This window comes from Astatotilapia calliptera, chromosome 22 (assembly GCF_964374335.1).
Source record: "Astatotilapia calliptera chromosome 22, fAstCal68.1, whole genome shotgun sequence".
Taxonomy (NCBI): Eukaryota; Metazoa; Chordata; class Actinopteri; order Cichliformes; family Cichlidae; genus Astatotilapia; species Astatotilapia calliptera.
Window position 1 is genome coordinate 7,600,059 of NC_137442.1, and position 20,465 is coordinate 7,620,523.

Consider the following 20,465-nt stretch of genomic DNA (forward strand, 5'->3'; position numbering starts at 1 on the left):
TCATGGAAAGCTTTCTCTGCATAATGAGTCTGCTGTAATCTATACAAATAGTTGTAATTCTGCCAAACCTCTTAAATTAACACAGAAACATCTGCACTTCAATCACATATAGATTGGTGGATTTATTATCTGTCATCATATCATCATTTTTCAAATACTCATGGACCTAAATGAACAGCTATGATTAAAAGCAGGCATGGTGATGTAGTAGTTAGCACAGTGACATTTCTTTTCTTGATATCTGTTTTCCTGTGTGCCAAAGCACCTACTGTAAGATATATTAAATCATTTTAAACTTCTTTTTTTATTAGTAGATTAGACCTGCAGATTGACCAAAATTTTGGACAAACATCATCTAATACCGGCCCTGGTGACTTATAGTGTCACCAGGTATGGCATTTATACAAGATTAGTGGGAGAGAGACCCTGGCAACCCTTTACCTCTGTAACAAAGCGCACACACACACACACACACACACACACACACACACACACACACACACACACACACACACACACACACACACACACACACACACACGATAGAAAGCGACAGCAAAAGGAGGAAGAGAGAGAAAGAAAGAAGGGTGAGTCTTCGTATTTTATTTAGCTTATTATCATTCCTCAGTTTGATCAAAAATCAGGTTACGACTCCTTAATAAAACTCACAGTGCATCTAATCAAGAACTTCCTCTGAAAACATTAAAAAGAATACAAACATCATCTCTTCAACGTCATCTTTGTTATGGAAAATTTGTAATTTATTTTATTCACATAAAAAAGGAAGTAGAGCATTTTTTTTTTAAAATAACCACGAGTTTAAAAAACAGTCTGATATTGTGGAACAGTTCTTCGTAAAGCCCTCCCCATTTGTCGATTTGACAGGAAGGTTTTTTTTTTAGTTTTCCATTTTGTCTGTGCCTGTGAAACGTCTCTTTCAGACTCACTGATGGTCACACAGCAGTAAAATGCCTGAAGCTGAAATAGTTTATTCTGATGTCAAATTTAAAAGAGGGACGATGGAAACCAAAGGTGAGTTGATTTATTTGTGTACTTATGAGTTATATTTAATATGCATACAGCTTAATATTATTGGCTTTTTGTTAGTTGGAATATTAATGGGTTACACTTTATAATGTGGCTTAATCACAATGTACATCAATGCAATTTCAATGTATTTTTTAAATTACAATTTTATATATATATCATATTTATGTCCAAATACTTAAATGTAGGTACACTAGAACAAGGGGGTAACAAGTTAGGTTATTACAGGAAACAAAGAAAGGATTACTTACAGTGTAATCCTAAGTACAAAGTAAGTAACTTAAGTAGTGTATAATTGGTACCCATGGTATGTTTTTGTTGAAAAATACGTTGTACTGTACGGGGGTGGAGCCCACATTGCTCCTGCCTTTTTATATCTTTATATTTTTGTATCTTTATTTAATGTTCATTATGTCGATGTGGATGATGGATTCTCAGTTATTTAGCTGTGCTTTTATTATATCAATATAAATGTGAGAACGACTGTTCTTTGTAACGTACAAGAAAAAAATAAATGCCATCAAAATGTGTAGGCCTATGTGGTCTTTTAATGATGGAGCCAAGTCTAACTTTTTTCCTTTCACATTCACTGTTCAAAGATAACATTAACAATAAAATGTTTTAAATCACTGTTGTATGCCTGCCTGTACTATAAAGTGGGCTAAAATGAAAAGAACATGCACATCAGCTCGAGTATAAAAGGACATGTCCTCAAATGAGCACTGTATACATGATGTATGTGGAAATGTTATTTTGTCTGCAAAAATTGTTACACTGTATTGTAAATGCACTAACCCAATACTTAATTTATTTATTTTTTTACAGAAAATTTATTTCTTTGTTTTTTCATTTTTGGGGAATTATGTCCTTAGGATCTAATTATAGTGGACCTTTGAATTTAGTGTCAATATCATTCTTTTTAAACTTATATGTTATCACAAGTTAACAGAAATTCACGTGATACTGAGTAGCAATCACATTTTACGTTGTAGGCCCAGAGCCTGTTTCCTCTTTGGCTGATTTGACTTACTCAGATGTCAGGATCTCACAGACAACTTCAGAAGAGCTGCCTGGTAGGTAAAGAGCATGAACAGTTTTTCTCTCCTGGTTACATTTTTCTCCCTGTGCTCAATTTTTTCTGCCTAAGTCAGCCCAGGATTTTATTTACAAGCTTCAGTTTAATTCGGGTTTATTTACATAGCACCAAAACAGTAGCCTCAAGGAACGTTAATCTATAAGGAAGGGATGTCGATCTCACATCTTTGTGATATATGTGTTCCATTTGAATGTTTAGACGGCTCTCAACAAAATGTGAAGAGCACAAGGTCAAAGGTCACCCCAGAGAGACTGGCCCTGCTGGTTCTCAGCGCTCTTCTGGCTGCTGCTGTTGTTGCCCTCTGTGTTACCAGTGAGTGTGCACAATTTTCTGATTAAAAAAAGATTTTTCCCAGTAATGTTTGCAGCATAACTAAAACTAATTTAAGAACAATTCATTGATGATTTGACTTCAGTTAGAGTTTTGTTATCTTCAGCAAAAAAGCCATAAAGACTTTAATCTACGTTTCCTTTATGGTACAAGAAAGAGACTCTGAAGCAAAACCATGCAGCACGGTGCAGCCTGTATGTCCACAACCTCCTGAAGTTACAGGTACATAAGTTGTGGATTTATTCTTTTAAACATTTGTATCCTCTGATGATGATTAAAGAAACACTGATGGACTCACAGAAACAGTAACTTAGTTTGTACCTGCAGGACAGAAGGAACTTCCTGCTGCCTTCAAATCACACAAATATGAACAGTTTCTTCCACCTGACTGAAATCTTTGCTTTAATATCTTCAAAGGTGATCCATGTTCTAAATGTGAAGAAGGCTGGGAGCATCATGGAGGAAAGTGTTATTACTTCTCTACCAATAAATCATCCTGGACGAAGAGCAGAGATGACTGTAGAGCTAAAGGAGGAGACCTGGTTAAGATAGACAGCAGAGAGGAGCAGGTATAAAAAACTGCTGCAAGTTTTGGTTCTCACATATTTAACCACATCTTTACATTTCTTTAGCAAAGAGAAGTGTCACAAAATATTTTTGATCAACTTTTCCTGTTTAGGAATTCCTGAGGAAAAAAGTGAGACGCATAATGAAGGATTATAAAGACAAGTTCTGGATCGGACTGACAGACTCAGCAGAGCAGGGCAGATGGTTGTGGGTGGACGGATCACCACTGAACGAAAGGTTTGATTGATGTGGAAAAAAAAAAAATATCCCAATTTCAAAATTAAAGTTAGCAGCGTTTACTGAGACAATTCTTTTTGATCTTCATCTCCTAGTTTATCTTATTGGAAAGACACTGAGCCGGACAACTGGGGAGAGGACGACTGTGTAATGATGGGTGAAAAAAGTCATGGTTACCAGAAGAGTTGGTCTGATACATCCTGCAAAGTGTCTCGCAGAAGTATTTGTGAGAAACCAGCAGCGAAATGACAGAATAAAACTGTATGTGTTATATTTTTATGAGATGTGTTTATTGAGGTAATGTTTTACTGCAGCAGTGTTTACATCTGTGAAATAATAAAAGATTGTTCCTTATTTTTCCTTGTTATTTCTTTTAAGAATTAAAAAAAATGTAAAATTTAAATTTTTGAATTTATTCACCGCAAAATGACAAAATGTATATGTTATGATCCAGACGGTCTTGGGGTTTAAGGGGTAAGATTTAATGAAAACAATGTAGAAAACCATCGGCGTAAAAGAATGAGTTGGAGGCCGAGGTTAACAGGTTATCTCTGAAAGGAAATTTAAAAAGTCCTGCAGAGGAGGAGGGAGAGACAGAGAGAGACAGAGAGAGAGACACACACACACAGCTGTAACAAAAATAAATGTATGATTAGTTTTACTTCTTCAAGCACGGATAAATCCACCCAATCATAAAGTCCTCGTGTTTATCTAAAGAGTAAAATACATCATTTATAGTTTATTTATTTGTTTATTCAGAAACAACTGGACTAACTCTGGTCATGTTGAAGCCTCAGCATGGCAAACTATCCACAGAGGAACATAAAAGGTAAGTACATGCATGTAAATGTACAAAGAAACAAGAAAATAACTTAAATGTAGAATTAAAAGGAAGTAGAAAAAGTTCAAGATTCAAAAAGATCTGTGTGATCAGACAACCATCAGTTTGAACAAAAGAAAGAAAGACAACCATTTAAACAGATGACTGAGGTATCAAGCCAGAAATAAATGAGGAAGTAACCATGACCATGTGTGAAATGTTACCACTGATACCAAAATGTCGGATGTTTCCTGTTGGTTTAAAGTGTTTGTGCCTCTTACATATGGCAGCATGAGAAACTTTTATCCTCTTCTATCTGATCTAAATACACTACAGTGTGTTAGAAAAGTCAAAAAGTTGAGTATCTGATTCAAATCAGATGTTCAGAATTATCCTAATGTAACCCAACACTGACTTAGTTGTAAGGTAAGAAAAAGAAAACACGAGCCAGTTGTAGTCATTAGAAAGCTAACACTTATTTATAACCTGGGATCTTCATAGTCCTTGAGTTTGACCTGTTTGCTGTGCAAAGTTCCTAGTTTGAGTTCATAGTTAGGTTTTCTGTTGTAAGTATTTTACGTTTTGGAGTGTTTTGAGTTTTCTGTGAATACTCAGTATTTCATTTTTCACCTTGCCTGTTCATCCTTCTCATGTTTGTTCTTTGTGGTATTCTTAGTTCAGATGGATATAAAAATGAGATACAGGAAACAGACGAACCATAAACTCTAACAAAGACTAAGCTCATCATGGTGACGATAGCTGCCCGTAGGTACAACAGGACAAAATTCTAGTATTTTTTAAATGTTCACATATGTAAAGTGTGTGAAATGTGTGAAATCATACATTCTTCTGTTTGACAGGAAGGCATTTTTATATTGCTTTACACTTTACTTTGTGATTCGCTGATAGTCACACAGAAGTAAAATATCTGAAAATGAAGTCTTGTACTCCTGTACAATGAAACTGAAAAGATTTAAAAAGACAAGTGAGGGAAACTAATGGTGAGTCTATCCATCATTATGAATTACATATCATTAAGAAACACTTTGCAGGTTTATTCTATAAGACAGGGTATTGAAATAGGAGGAGATTAAACAATTAGTTACAATAAATTCAGAAGAGATCAAAAGAATTCAAATCACAAGCCTTTTGTTCTTATCAGCCACAGTGCATATAACCAGTAACACTTGTTATTTGTGGAGCAGTGGTTTATGAAACCCTCCCCATTCGTCTGTTTAACAGGAAGTTTGTTTATGTCTACATCTCGTTGAACTCTCTTTGACTAACTGAAGGTCACAAAGCAGTAAAATGTCTGAAGATGAAGTACTGAACTCTATCGTAACCTTTAGATGGAAGAGGGAGGCCAACGGTGAGTCTTGTCTACTTACTGTGATACATATGAGATATATAAGAAAATTCTCCTTCTACACTTCTTTTTGTTGAAGCTAGTCTGCTTGTGAATTGAAGGCGTTATTAGCAGCAAACAGTAACTCACTTCAAAGTAAGCAGTCATTTCTGGCTTCATGTTTTTGCTGCAGAGGGTTACACCACTCATGCAGACTTAAGGATCTCAAAGTCTCAGCCGCCCACAAAGGAGCTGCCTGGTAGGTAAAGAGCAGTAATGAGCAATTATTGTCTCTGTTTACTTTTTCTGTGCTTGGTTTCATTTACCTATCTCAGCCAAAGAAGTTATTTCAAAAGCTTTAATTTAGTTGAATTCAATTCTATTTATGTTTATTTACATAGTCACAAAAGACAAGAACTGTTACCTCAAACCACTTTATAACATTTCAGTATTTATTCTGTTCAATCGTACAATATTAAAAGACAAAATAACAAAGGAGATTCATAATATCAGGACTTTCACTGCCCTGTTAAGTAATTAGTTTGCATGATGTTTGGTGAAGATGTGATAGAAATATCACCACAGAATACAAACGCCAAAAACAAAAATAAGTTATCATATTATTATCTGCACAAAGTAACAAAGAATTCAATCATGCGTTCATATTGTTGTATCAAAAACCTGTACATATTTATGCTCATATGTCACATCTTGGTGATATATGTGTTACATTTGAATGTTTAGAGGCCTCTCAACAAACTGTGAAGAGCACAAGGTCAAAGGTCACCCCAGAGAGACTGGCCCTGCTGGTTCTCAGCGCTCTTCTGGCTGCTGCTGTTGTTGCCCTCTGTGTTACCAGTGAGTGTGCACAATTTTCTGATTAAAAAAAGATTTTTCCCAGTAATGTTTGCAGCATAACTAAAACTAATTTAAGAACAATTCATTGATGATTTGACTTCAGTTAGAGTTTTGTCATGTTCTGCAAAAAAGCCATAAAGACTAAATAACTAATAAAAATCTAATCTACATTTTCTTTATGCTACAAGAAAGAGACTCTGAAGCAAAACCATGCAGCACGGTGCAGCCTACATGTCCACAACATCCTGAAGTTACAGGTACATAAGTTGTGGATTTATTCTTTTAAACATTTGTATCCTCTGATGATTGTAAGAAACTCCATTCCGGGTTTCTCTGAGGCGTGGGCTTTCATCATCAGCTCGCCCACGCTGGGGCCGACCTTCTTGGGCTTGGAAGTCGTCGTCGTCTTCTTCTTCTTGGCCTGAACCTCTGCGCAGGGCGTGTTTATGATGGAGCCTTTCCCACCACAGCGCCGGCACGTTGAGCGCATCATGAAGGGTCCATTTCTTTCATGTAGCTGTGGTCGCTAGCCGCATGTGGCTTGCCCGAGTCACTCAGTCCTTTCTGAGCATTTTGACATGCTGCCGCCGCAGAACCTGGCCTCAGATCCAGCAAGCTTAGCGCGCTGATCTCCAAAAAAGTCCCGAAAGCCAGAAAGACGTCAAATAAGTGTCTCGTGCTAAGAGCTCGAACAAAAACTCCTCTTCACGCCGCCATCTTGCTCGCCCCTCCGTGGAATTCATCCAATCAGATAGGAAGATGGGTTTGCTTTCTTCTTCTGCTGTTTTTTTTTTTTTTTTTAGATTGCTTCTGCAGCCTCTGCTCCGATACTGCCGCTGCTGATCAGGTTTTTTTAGGGAAGAGTGAGAGTTTTGAGACAGATCGTGCTGTAAATAAGTCAGCCAGAAACTTGGCTTGAACGTTTCCAATTGTTAAACTATAACTTTTCGTCCGACCGCTGCATGTGGAAAATTGATTCGGGTCTGCTTTTTACCTGAAAGTGACAAACTAAGACATGTTCATTATTATCATCATACTAATCAACACACATCTCTCTCTCTCTCTCTTTACTGAGTTTTTGTGAACAATCCTTTCTTAAAAGCATAAAATGAGATTATAGTTGTTTTTTGGCTGATCAACACAAAACCTTTTTCATATGACTTTTTTTTTTTTTACAATATAAATTCTGTCTCTTTTTCACTCTTTTTTTGTTTGTATTTTTTTTTTTAAATAGCTGGTGATCTGCAGAATCACCGCTCTCACAATCAAAAACAATTATTTTTACACAGCGCACAAAAACACTGTGACGTCAGACACATTCACACTCACTTTTTCATCTACGTAGAGTTTACACACTTGAAGGATGGCACATCTGAGGTTAATTTAATTATTTGCTAGCTCTCTGAGTGAGCAACTTCTCACTTTTTAACGTACGTTTCAAGACAACAGGTAACTTCCTGTGTCTTTTTGGTGAGTAACTTCTCACTTAACGAGCAACTTCTCACTTTTTAACGTACGTTTCAAAACAACAGGCAACTTCCTGTGTCACTTTCTATTTTAATTTACTTAGTAAGTGGATCACTGAGGAAGGTATAACACAGTCTTATGAATAAAAAAGACACGTATTTACCTTCGTCAGCGGATCCCACTTCTGACACCAAATTGTAAGAAACTCCATTCCGGGTTTCTCTGAGGCGTGGGCTTTCATCATCAGAGTTCATCCTTTAACCTATAACAATAAGAATATTCTCAAGTATGATCAACGGTTAATTACGGTACCGGCCGGAGTACCGGGAGCAGTTTGGAAGAACAAAAAGACGCGGAGACTGTTCTAAATTGTCATCCCAAACTAACTCAAAGTTTATTCTTTTGTGCAGCAGTTTTTATAGGCAGACAAGTTTCAGTTTCAGACCCTGCCCACTGGGTGGGGTGGTGTCCTTCGACAGTTGGAATCCTTTGTTCTACAGATGCACTCTCAAGGCCTATAAATCTTATACAGAGGTCTCCTACATCCTGAGTTCTGACACAACCAGATGGTCTTCACATAAACATCTTCTGCAAGGGAGTGATAAGTAAAAAGAGTGCTTTGTTGGTGTTGTCCTTCCAACCTTAGCATCTACTTTCACACCATAAATCTCGAGTTGACAAGGAAAGAGAAAATGAGGGTTAACATAAAGAGCCTTGTTAAGTCACAGAATCTTCAGTCTAATATCATCATAAAAGAAGTACCCAGTACATGCTCCCATAATACTAAAATATCTAACAATGATGATTAAAGAAACACTGATGGACTCACAGAAACAGTAACTTAGTTTGTACCTGCAGGACAGAAGGAGCTTCCTGCTGCCTTCAAATCACACAAATATGAACAGTTTCTTCCACCTGACTGAAATCTTTGCTTTAATATCTTCAAAGGTGATCCATGTTCTAAATGTGAAGAAGGCTGGGAGCATCATGGAGGAAAGTGTTATTACTTTTCTACCAATAAATCATCCTGGACGAAGAGCAGAGATGAATGTAGAGCTAAAGGAGGAGACCTGGTTAAGATAGACAGCAGAGAGGAGCAGGTATAAAAAACTGCTGCAAGTTTTGGTTCTCACATATTTAACCACATCTTTACATTACTTAAGCAAAGAGAAGTGTCACAAAATATTTTTGATCAACTTTTCCTGTTTAGGAATTCCTGTGGAAAAAAGTGAGACGCATAATGACGGATCATGAAGACAAGTTCTGGATCGGACTGACAGACTCAGCAGAGCAGGGCAGATGGTTGTGGGTGGACGGATCACCACTGAACGAAAGGTTTGATTGATGTGGGGGAAAAAAATCCCATTTTCAAAATTAAAGTTAGCAGCGTTTACTGAGACAATTCTTTTTGATCTTCATCTCCTAGTTTATCTTATTGGAACTACAAGGAGCCGGAAAACTGGGGAGAGGACGACTGTGTAATGATGGGTGAAAAAAGTCATGGTTACCAGAAGAGTTGGTCTGATACATCCTGCAAAGTGTCTCGCAGAAGTATTTGTGAGAAAGCAGCAGCGAAAGGACAGAATAAAACTGTATGTGTTATATTTTTATGAGATGTGTTTATTGAGGTAATGTTTTGCTGCAGCAGTGTTTACATCTGTGAAATAATAAAAGATTGTTCCTTATTTTTCCTTGTTTTTTCTTTTAAGAATAATAAAAAAAAAAACCCAGCTCACACCAATGTGTGTGGTGCAGAGAATCAGAGAATGTGTTAGTGTCACGGCGAGTGAGATGAGCCGTGTGGAAAGTAAAGGAGGATCCAAACGCAGGCACTTGTACAGGTGTGAGGGTGGTTTATTAAACACAAAATAAATATAGACAAGCAGCAAATGGAGCACGAACTAAACTAGACTGGAAACAACTAAACTACAGAGCACAAACCTGGACAAGAATGAGAACGAGCAGAGGAGACTGACGATGGACAGCAGGGAGAACACACGGGTGAGACATGGTGGACAGACAGACCAGCAACTACAATGACGGAGGACACGACTTAAATACACACAGAGAAACACAGGGGAATTACACACAGGTGGTGGACACAGCTGGGAATAATCAACAAGACGAGACAGAGGTAAAACTGAACACACTCACATGAGACGCAGACCTTCACAATAAAACAGGAACAAGAAACCATCACACTAAGACGCAGACTCGACATAGAGAGACAATAAAATTCAATTTTATTTATTGAATTTTATTGTTTTATTTATATTTTGATATTGCTAGGGATGATGCAATGATCGGGGACCATTCTTCATTTCGTTGTTCTCGTGACAATGACAATAAAGTTTCTGATTCTGATTCTGATTCAGACAGAAAATGACACATGGAACTAGACAAATACTAAGCAGACACAACCGAAGAACAAATCCTAAACAAACAGAAACATGAAACTCTAATAATAAACATCATAATCATCATCATTAACACAACAAGAGAACAAGAAAACAATCCCTGATGCAAACTTAAACCAAAACATAATAAACTCAAAATACTGGGTAGAAACTGACCCAGAACCGTGACAGTTAGTCCATTTATTCACCACAAAATGACAAAATGTATATGTTATGATCCAGACGGTCTTGGGGTGAAGGGGTAAGATTTAATGAAAACAATGTAGAAAACCATCGGGGTAAAAGAATGAGTTGGAGGCCGAGGTTAACAGGTTATCTCTGAAAGGAAATTTAAAAAGTAAGAGTCTAACAACAAGTCCGGTGCACATCTGCTGCAAAAACACACTTTCTGGATTCCCTCCCAAGCAGGAGCATCATGACGACTAGCGGTCCTCCTCCTGGATCCACAGACACCCTTGAATGGTGTAACTGCCGCCTTTGCCCATCTCCCCTTCCTCTCTAAAAGGTGCACCTGTAATCCTGCAGGGGAGGAGAGAGAGAGAGACAGAGAGTGACTGACGCACGCACACACACACACACACACACACACACACACACACACACACACACACACACACACACACACACACACACACACACACACACACACACTGCTGTAATATAAATAAATCTATGATTAGTTTTATTTGTTCAAGCACGGATAAATCCACCCAATCCTATAGTTGAGCATGCATGAGCAACTATCCACAGAGGAACATAAAAGGTAAGTACATGCATGTAAATATATAAAGAAACAAGAAAATAACTTAAATGTAAATCATGAGGAAGTAGAAAAAGTTCTGTGTGATCGGACAAGCATCAGTTTGAACAAAAGAAAGAAAGACAACCATTTAAACAGATGACTGAGGTATCAAGCCAGAACTAAATGAGGAAGTGACCATGACCATGTGTGAAATTTTAACATGTGGTTAGCTGATACCAAATGTCTGATGTTTCCTGTTGATTTAAAGTGTTTGTGCCTGTCACATATGGCAGCGTGAGAAACTTCTATCCTTTTCTATCTGATATAAATACACTACAGTGTGTTAGAAACATGTATTTTATAAACATTCATTTAAAGCATTGGCTCTTAAGCAATCAGAATATGATATTCCCAGTGTTTAGAGACACGATAAGGATGGTGGGGACAATTTCTGGATTGTATTCTCAGACTCATCGTAAGAGGGCAGATGATTGTCCAATTTGAATTCTGAAACACATTTTTCCTCAATAGCTGTGTCAGCATTAGTTCATAGTTTTATTTTGTGGAGCGGTAGCTACATGGACAGTTGAGATGGGATTAATCATGATGGTTGGGACTGTGAAAGTACCTCGATCAAAGAGGGAGATCAAGGCCTCAAATGCTCGTTTCATATATGTCATGGTCCTAGGTCATTGATTTAATGCTTTAAATTTATGAACTTCGTGATTAATTATTATGGTGTTTCTGGAGCAACTCATATTTCCTAGTTTAGTTTTGCTTATATTTATTAGTTTTTCCTTCTACCTGTAGTTCTGGTTTAGTTCCCTTAGTGTTTTCCTTCCCTGTGTGTTGTTTGCAGTGTTTCCTGTGTTTATCAGTCTTGTTGTCATGTCCCATCTGTTATAGTCTTCTTCTCTGCATTTAGCACACTCTATAGTCTCCCTCGCCCTCTTGGTGGTGTCTCTGTATTTCATCTCCCTTGCCTTTTCCGGTGTTGCTCTCCTTGTGTTTCATCTCATCTCCACAGTCTGTCGTGTATTTCATGTCTTGTTTCTTATTCCCTCTCCTATTGTTAAGCTCAAAGTGTTTTATTTTGAAGCTACCTTGTCTCATGTGTGTTATGTTCAGTTTTGTCGTGCAAATTTCCTAACAGACATATTTCGAAGTAACCAGCAGCAACTAGACATTGCACAAGCTTCAAACACTTCCTTTGTGGTCATGTGTCTGCATGCTGTTTGTTGTTTGTTCTTTTTTCAGTGCATGATTATTTTCTTTTGTTTGTTGGCTCCTCTCATGGGTACCAAGGCTATTTGAAGATAAGAACTGAGAACTGAGACTGAAGAAGAAATACTTAAAGCATCATGGGATGCAGTCCGTCAGTCGCCACTCAGTGGTTATTGTCCGGCATGTTCGTACCTTCACCTGCCTGTCCTCCTGACCGCCTAGATTTCAGAGAAACCGCCTATCATCCTCTTCGTCTCCCTGAAATCCTCTCCTGCGGGCACTCATTCCTCCAGGTTTAAACGGTCCGGATCACGGCGTCCCCGTGTCGTTTATTTCCCGGTCTCTTCTATTTAGTGCCAAAGGAGCGTGTTGTCTTTGGTTATTCCGGGTCACCTTTGGTTGAAAACTAAAGTTTGTTTTGTGTGCATTTCTGCGCATTGTGTTTGCTTTTGGGTCCAGCTTGTGTGCTAGAACTACGGTTCATGACACTTTTAGGACATCCTGATAATAATGAATTACAGTAGTCCAGCCTGCAAGTAAAAAAAATGCATGAACTAGTTTTTCAGCATCGCTTTGAGACAGGATAATGAGACATACACAAGAGATATTGTGCAAATGGAAGAAAGCAGTCCTACATATTTGTTTAATATGCGCCTTAAAGGAAATAACTCAAATATTCCTCACAGTGTTATTAGAGGGTAATGCCATCCATAGTGAGTATCTGGTGAGACACCATGTTTATAAGATTTTCAGGGCTGAATACGGTGACATGAGTTTTATCTGAATTTAGAAGCAGAAAATTAAAGGTCATCCAGGTCTTTATACCTTTAAGACATTCCTTCATTTTAAGTAACTGGTGTGTGTTGTCTGGTTTCATGGATAGATAAAGTTGGGTTTCATCTGCTCAGCAGCGAAAATGTTATGCTATGCATGTATTGTTTTCTATACACACAGACAGTGTAGAAATTTAGTCACTGTGTGGTTTCAGTGGATGATTGCGACAAACAAAACAGACAATTTTTTCTCTTGTGGTTCTGGTTTAGTTCTCTTAGTATTTACCTTCCCTGTGTGTTGTCCGCAGTGTTTCCTGTGTTTGTCAGTCTTAGTCTCTGTGTTCAGTTATTCAAAGATAAACTGTAGGGCTGTACTTCAGGTCTTCTCTCCATTCTTTAACTTGAACAGGAAGTTTGTATTCTCCATCATAAAGGTTTGAACAACTTTTTAAAGCCACAAAAGTGTAAAAGAAAATATTCATGAGTGTAGATGCTGACCGAAGATATACAAATTGGACAAGAAAGGGGAACCAACATGACCCCCCCCCACCCCAAAACTATAGTCATTAACAAAACTGACATTCAAGGAAATACTAAACACAGCACAGAATTTGAACATAAATACTTCTTAAATTGAAGAGATTAAATCATTGTTATAATAATAATAATAAAAATAAAATTGAAAAATATTGACTGAAAAGTTGTTGGCTTTATATCGTACAGCCTTTTCAGTATTTGGCTTAAGAGAAAGTTGAAAACAGATGACAAAACAGTTAAAAAAAAAAGTTCAGACAAAATAGTATTCAAAGCTTATTAAAACCACACTGAGTAAAACAAAATTGCTTCCTTGCTGAATTTTGTGACTCATGTCTTGGACTGACAGATGAGGTGGTTCTTGTCCACCACCTGCTTTCTTCTGGTCCTGAATAAGGCCTATGGGATACGAGGAGTAACAAAGTTATAACCAGGAAAAGAAGAAGCCAAACAGAGCAAACTGTGAAAAATGATAGTGTTATGGCGGCGTAGGTCAGAGTGTGAGAGTGGAACCAAAAGCACATTTAGATGGAGGTACTGTACCAGACTGAATATCAATTGGAGATAAAGTATCTGAATTTCAGGCGGAGTGATCCAGCGATTCTATATAACGAAGGCAGAGAGGCAGGCAGGTGAAGTTTGGAAACAGACATAGTATGAGTTGTGGCTGAGATTGCACAGAGAAAACATGGAAATGTATTTCATTTTATCTATTAGTCACATGTTATGGTAATATTGCTTTTTTGTCACTTAATTGTACATGTGTGGGACAGCATTCAGCTACAACTTGCACACAGTTAGGCGTTGTGAGACAATTGAAGACACACAGTGGGGGGATTCAGCTGGTTGTGAAGCCTTTTGTTTTTATATCTCTCAGGAGGGGGGAAAAGGCAGGGAGCGATCTTTAGGTGACACTGTAAGAGGAGAAGAGGAATGAAAGGCCAAGCACTAACGTAGGTTAGCAGACCCCCAAAGTTTGATTCTGTTCATCTGGATGTAGTGTTTTCAGTGGGGGAAACATTTTGTCACTCATCCAAGTTACTTCTTCAGTCTGACACTTAGATGTGTGACGAAACGTTTCTTCCTCTGAAAACGCTATGTCCAGTTGAACAGAATCAGACTGGGGATTTACTTTACTGAATGATTGAGCATGCATCAAGACGTAGGTAGGTTAGCAGACTATCTGGCAAAGGCTAGTTGTGTGCGCTGGTCTTAAATAAAGCTGGCTCAATCATCACCAGGTGTGGATACTGGGTGAGATGATGATGATTGAAGGAAATTGCCATCCCGGGTTTCCTCCGTGGCGTGAGCGATAAGCAGAGTTTTGTCCTTTCCTTCTAAGATTCCTAATTATTTAAAGTAACACTCAGGTATGCCGTTCAGCTGGGTTAGTTACAGCGCCGGGAGCAGCTTGGGAGAACAAGGAAACACAGACTGCTTCAGGTTGCTTTCCCAAATCAACTCAAAGGTTTATTTGATACACAGCAGTTTATATAGATGAAAAAAAAGGTTCGTGTGTCAGCTTTCCCAGTTCAAACCGGTACAGACCAAATAAGGAAACGTCTTCCTGCCTTGTGAACAAAGAAGTATCCTGTGTGTAGTTTATCAGCTCAGCTACAATTTATGATCATCCCAGCAAAATACACTCCTAGACATAAAATACAGAGTTCTTTCATCAGTGAATTCTGAAACAAACCACCTAGCCTTTAACGAGCCTTTTCCAGGAGATAAGGAAAAGGGAGGATGGGAGTAAAGAAGTGGTCTCATCTCTGTGGTGTTTTCGACCTTGAGGTACCAGCTTGTGAGTCTCACATTAATTCTTGGGTCACAGAGAAAGAGAAAAACAACTAGTAGATTGGCCTTATTGAGTAACAGTTTTCCTGTATAAAACAATATCCTGTAAATGCTTACCGTGGTATCAAAATACCTAACAATGATGACTCCAGAGGTGGAGACCACAGCACTGTAGAAAAATACTGCCACTCACCCAAACAATGACAAATAGTTTAATTTACAAGGACTCAAGTCAACCCCCAGATATTTCGGAGGCGGGAACAACAAAAGTAAAAACGCAAAGAAGGTGTTGTGTTGTTTTGGGCTGTGTCCCAATTCAGGGTCTCCACGCTTGAAGTACGCATTCTGAGTGCGATTACGTCACCGCCACGCGACGACGGCTGTCCCAATTCGAAGTGTACTTCAAATGCATACTCCAAATGCGCCGTCGATGTCCCCAAATATCAAGTGTGGTCCGGTGCACGCTTCGTGGTCCCATATATCCCACAATCCATAGCGCGGCGGTGGGTGTGGATAATTTTGCCGCAAAATATGGCAGAAGGGAGCGGCCGAAGAGTGAACTGTCAAAAGTAAGTACTGAATATAATGTCACTTATTTATGTGCGAATGTTTAATAATGAAGAACATTAAAACATTACTGTTGGCCACATGTCAGCAAAGTTATGTGACATTAGCGATGTTTGTACTAACTTGGTTTTAAAGCCTCTACTTCTAAATATATATATATATACACTCAACAAAAATATAAACGCAACACCTTTGTTACTGCTCCCATTCCCCATGGGATGGACGTAGAGACCTAAAATTCATTCCAGATACACAATATAACCATCCCTCCCAAACAGTGGTCACAAATCAGTCCAAATGTGTGGTAGTGGGCACATCTGCCATATTGAGATAATCCATCCCACCTCACAGGTGTGCCACATCAGGATGCTGATCTGACATCATGAGTAGTGCACAGGTGTACCTCAGACTGCCCACAACAAAAGGCCACCCTGGAATGTGCAGTTTTTTGTGCTATTGGGGGTCTGGGGACCCAGAACCGGTCAGTATCTGGTGTGACCACCATTTGCCTCATGCAGTGCAACACATCGTCGCATGGAGTCTATCAGATTGTCAATTGTGGCCTGTGGAATGTTGGTCCACTCCACTTCAATGGCTGTGCGAGGTTGTTGGATATTCGTGGGAACTGGTACACGCTGTCGTATACGCCGGTCAAGCACATCCCGAACATGCTCAATGGGTGACATGTCCGGTGAGTATGCTGGCCATGCAAGAACTGGGACATTCTCAGCTGCCATCTGCCCTGAACAATGTGAACCATGATTCATCCGTGAAGCGCACACCTCTCCAACGTGCCAGACGCCATCGAATGTGAGCATTTGCCCACACAAGTCTGTTACGGTGACGAGCTGGAGTCAGGTCAAGACCCCGATGAGGACGACGGGCATGCAGTTGAGCGTCCCTGAGACGGTTTCTGACAGTTTGTGCAGAAATTGTTTGGTTGTGCAAACCAATTGTTCCAGCAGCTGTCTGGGTGGCTGGTCTCAGACGATCTTGGAGGTGAACCTGCTGGATGTGGAGGTCCTGGGCTGGTGTGGTTACACGAGGTCTGTGGTTGTGAGGCCGGTTGGATGTGCTGCCATATTCTCTGAAACGCCTGTGGAGACGGCTTATGGTTGAGAAATGAACATTCAATGCACGGGCGACAGATCTGGTTGACATTCCTGCTGTCAGCATGCCAATTGCACGCTCCCTCATTGCTTGTGGCATCTGTGGCATTTTGCTGTGAGACAAAACTGCACATTCCAGGGTGGCCTTTTGTTGTGGGCAGTCTGAGGTACACCTGTGCACTACTCATGATGTCAGATCAGCATCCTGATGTGGCACACCTGTGAGGTGGGATGGATTATCTCAATATGGCAGATGTGCCCACTACCACACATTTGGACTGATTTGTGACCACTGTTTGGGAGGGATGGTTATATTGTGTATCTGGACTGAATTTTAGGTCTCTACGTCCATCCCATGGGGAATGGGAGCAGTAACAAAGGTGTTGTGTTTATATTTTTGTTGAGTGTATATATAGTCGACCTTAATCTTACAGAGAATGTGATGATTTTATGGATGATTAAAGTCAGTCATATATCCACAAACACAACAGGCTGAAAGTCAGTGATGCTGCTCGGTTTGTATTCCTGAATATCACGGCACAAGCAGAATTCACTGCACTGTTAATGTTAGCTATGTTATATTGCTGCCTCTGTTCGGTGGTGTCGAGCCAAACGGACTTTAACGTGTGTTTGAACGAGCTGACGGTTCACTCGTTAAGCTGAAAGAAAGATGCTTTAATCACAGGAGTCACACATGTGTCCACTGTACCAGCTGGGAACTCTTCTTGTTTAGCACTCGTAATAACACAAACACTAAATCCTCCTTCTCTTGTGCTGTTTTGTAGCAGTGTATACACCTGAGACTGTCACCTGTCTGTCTGTCCTGCACTTTCTCTCCTTTTCTCTCTGATTGTGGAATAAAAGTATGAACATGTATTTATAAGTTACACTTGTGTTTGAATCCTGCAGCTTATCCCTCATTTGATTTCCATGTGTGACGACTGCAAGTGTCCAGAGTGAGGACAGACTGAGGGACCCACTGCTGCACATCATCTGTGAGGCTTTGCACCCCTGATGATCCACCAGGACAAACTCAGCAGTGTGTGAGGAAGAGGAGGAGGAAGAGCCAGCAGCAGCTGACAGATGGAGAGAATAGACAGAATATTGTCCATATTATATTTACATTACCACAGTGAGATGATTTTAGTCTCATGACCAACATTAGCTAATTGTTATTTACTAACTAATCTTGAAATGACTGTTCAGCACAGAAATGAAGCCCAACAATCATGTTTTACAGTCCTGTGGTCTCAGCCTCAGATACTCACCTAATCAAAGTGATGTCATGACAAAAATCAAAGACCAAAAAAACATTTTTCTCCTTCATTTCAGTCAAACAATGCTGCATGAAACATTTCTCGCGCTTAGTATCATGATTGCTAGGCAACCTGAACAGCGCGACGAAGGCTAGACCGTCCCATTTCACAAGCCTCTCACTTCTGTACTTATAGTATGCACCGTACGTAGTACGCGTAGTGCGCGTACTTCAAGCGGGCAGACCCTGAATTGGATCGCAGCACAAAAAAGTCTAACAGTGTCATCTTCCTAAAGCTTTTCTGTTCAGACATTCCTGGAGACAAGATTGAGAAACCTAATGAATCTGATAACAAGTTCTGAATTGGACTGAAAGATGGTAGAGCAGGATTCTTGAACTTCAGGCCGCGAGGGCCGGTGTCCTACAGGTTTTAAATGCTAAATGGCCTGTATTTGTATAGCGCCTTTACTAGTCCCTAAGGACCCCAAAGTGCTTTACACGGTCAGTCATCCACCCATTCACACACACATTCACACACTGGTGACGGCAAGCTACATTGTAGCCACAGCCGCACTGACAGAGGCGAGGCTGCCGGACACTGGCACCACCTGGCCCTCTGACCACCACCAGTAGGCAACGGCTGAAGTGTCTTGCCCAAGGACACAACGACCGAGACTGTCCGAGCCGGGGCTCGAACCCGCAACCTTCCAATTACAGGACGAACTGCCAACTCTTGAGCCACGATCGCCCGTTTTAGATATCACTCTGGGTCAACACACCTGAATCAAATGATTAGATCATTACCAGGTTTCTGGAGAACTTCAAGACTTATTGAGGAGGTAATTTAGCCATTTAAATCAGCTGTGATGGATCAAGGACACATCTAAAACCTGCAGGACACCGGCCCTCGAGGCCTGGAGTTCGAGACCTCTGCCATAGAGGGCAGATGGTTGTGGGTGGATGGCGGAGCAGCAACTGGACACCAACAATTTAAATGGAACAAATAGTGAATATACTGGAGAGGACTGTGAACAGCTCATGGCCAGAAGTGTTGGTTTAAATCATCCTTCACAGAACTATTTGTGAAAAACCAGCAGCAACTGGACAACTTAAATCTATGTGCCTGAAACTGAGTTCAGCCTGTAAAATATGAGCAACATTTGCTTAACAAAGTACATATGGCTGCTGTGTGTGCTAAACGCAAACGCACACACATTACATTATCACACCAACATTCTCTTTGCGAAATATGTTCGTATGGCTATGTTTAGATATGTTTTCTCAAATTTAAGATCAATGTTTGTGTTGTTTTTCATCTAACAGTTATGTTACAGTTTTTACCGAATGCCTAAACACTAACTGTGAATCCTGTAGCACAATTTCTAAAACTAGTCAGACTTATAGCAAAACCACTCACTGAGTGTGCAAAACTAAAAGCACAAAAACTGCTTTGCACTCAGTTTGCAATTTTGTAACACACACTTTGCAAGACTGTAGGCACAATTCACTGCACAACACTCAATTTCCAAATTTCCAACACACTCCTAGCAAAAGTATACACATGTATGGCTATCATTAACACTAATTTGCCAACTGTCTGGCACACTTTCACATGTGAAAACTTTCTTAGATAATTCGTTCACTTTGCAATCAGCCTAAGCACTATAATACAGGTAAGCTGTGTGTGCGGAGTACAATGGTGGGAGCAGAAAGAGTGAGAAGTAGAGGAGGCTGAGGAAGAGGACGTGGAGGTGAAGAAGTAGGATGAAGAGGACGACAAGGACAAGGAGGAGCAAGAGGAAGACGAGGAGGGGGCAGAGGAAGCATGTTCACTGCAGACCACTTAACCCATATAGTCATTATGGCGATTGCAAATAATCCTATACTTGGAAATAAACACTTGTGTTTGTTTTGATGTGTTTGAATAAACACCAGTACTTGAAGTTTGGATCCCTCTATGCTTATGGATCTATGACAGAAGTATGAGCTCAAACTGACATAGCCTACCTTGTGCACAGGGAAGGCAAACGCCAGATGTGTTTTGTATTCATACCATCGGTGTGCAGTTGGCGCATTGTGTGCTTAGTAGATGATGGCTTGTGTGTACTGTTTGATACGGAAACACCATTTTTACGAAGGTGTGAAGAGTTAATCTAGCTGTGTTTGCTTTTGCAAGAGAACTACAATGTTTTGATGATTGGGTGACAGGTTTTCTTATTTGTGTGAAGAGTTTTGCAAAATTAGCCAATAGTTACAAAAAATGTGCTTAAGCAATCAGAAAAA

The 20,465-nt window shown here is 39.7% G+C and overlaps 2 protein-coding genes across 3 annotated transcripts; both read left to right on the top strand.

Annotated features, from left to right (window-relative positions):
* Nucleotides 1-766: 766 nt before the first annotated feature.
* Nucleotides 767-3,631, top strand: LOC113015234 (hepatic lectin-like). Of its 2 annotated transcripts, none has more exons than XM_026157184.2 (7): nucleotides 767-1,032; nucleotides 2,040-2,120; nucleotides 2,342-2,455; nucleotides 2,627-2,695; nucleotides 2,891-3,042; nucleotides 3,153-3,277; nucleotides 3,373-3,631. In XM_026157184.2, exons 1-7 carry the CDS (start codon nucleotides 969-971, stop codon nucleotides 3,524-3,526), a joined length of 759 nt encoding a protein of 252 aa, XP_026012969.2. In that variant the 5' UTR covers nucleotides 767-968; the 3' UTR covers nucleotides 3,527-3,631. The 2 variants fall into 2 exon arrangements, with proteins under 2 accessions (XP_026012969.2, XP_080152287.1); XM_080296161.1 differs by having other exon boundaries at nucleotides 769-1,032; nucleotides 2,040-2,124.
* A 1,754-nt stretch (nucleotides 3,632-5,385) lies between these two features.
* LOC113014649 (hepatic lectin-like) lies at nucleotides 5,386-9,452 on the top strand. Its single transcript, XM_080296160.1, has 7 exons — nucleotides 5,386-5,466; nucleotides 5,636-5,701; nucleotides 6,187-6,300; nucleotides 6,489-6,557; nucleotides 8,716-8,867; nucleotides 8,978-9,102; nucleotides 9,194-9,452. Exons 1-7 carry the CDS (start codon nucleotides 5,406-5,408, stop codon nucleotides 9,378-9,380), a joined length of 774 nt encoding a protein of 257 aa, XP_080152286.1. The 5' UTR covers nucleotides 5,386-5,405; the 3' UTR covers nucleotides 9,381-9,452.
* Nucleotides 9,453-20,465: the final 11,013 nt, after the last annotated feature.

Excerpts from the sequence above, each read along its gene's own strand:
- LOC113015234 (XM_026157184.2), top strand. The coding sequence starts at position 969 with ATGCCTGAAGCTGAAATAGTTTATTCTGATGTCAAATTTAAAAGAGGG. Across the intron at positions 2,121-2,341 it reads AACTTCAGAAGAGCTGCCTG|ACGGCTCTCAACAAAATGTG; the intron begins GTAGGTAAAGAG and ends TTGAATGTTTAG. Across the intron at positions 2,456-2,626 it reads TGTTGCCCTCTGTGTTACCA|AAAGAGACTCTGAAGCAAAA; the intron begins GTGAGTGTGCAC and ends TTATGGTACAAG.
- LOC113014649 (XM_080296160.1), top strand. The coding sequence starts at position 5,406 with ATGTCTGAAGATGAAGTACTGAACTCTATCGTAACCTTTAGATGGAAG. Across the intron at positions 8,868-8,977 it reads TAGACAGCAGAGAGGAGCAG|GAATTCCTGTGGAAAAAAGT; the intron begins GTATAAAAAACT and ends TTTCCTGTTTAG. Across the intron at positions 9,103-9,193 it reads GGATCACCACTGAACGAAAG|TTTATCTTATTGGAACTACA; the intron begins GTTTGATTGATG and ends TTCATCTCCTAG.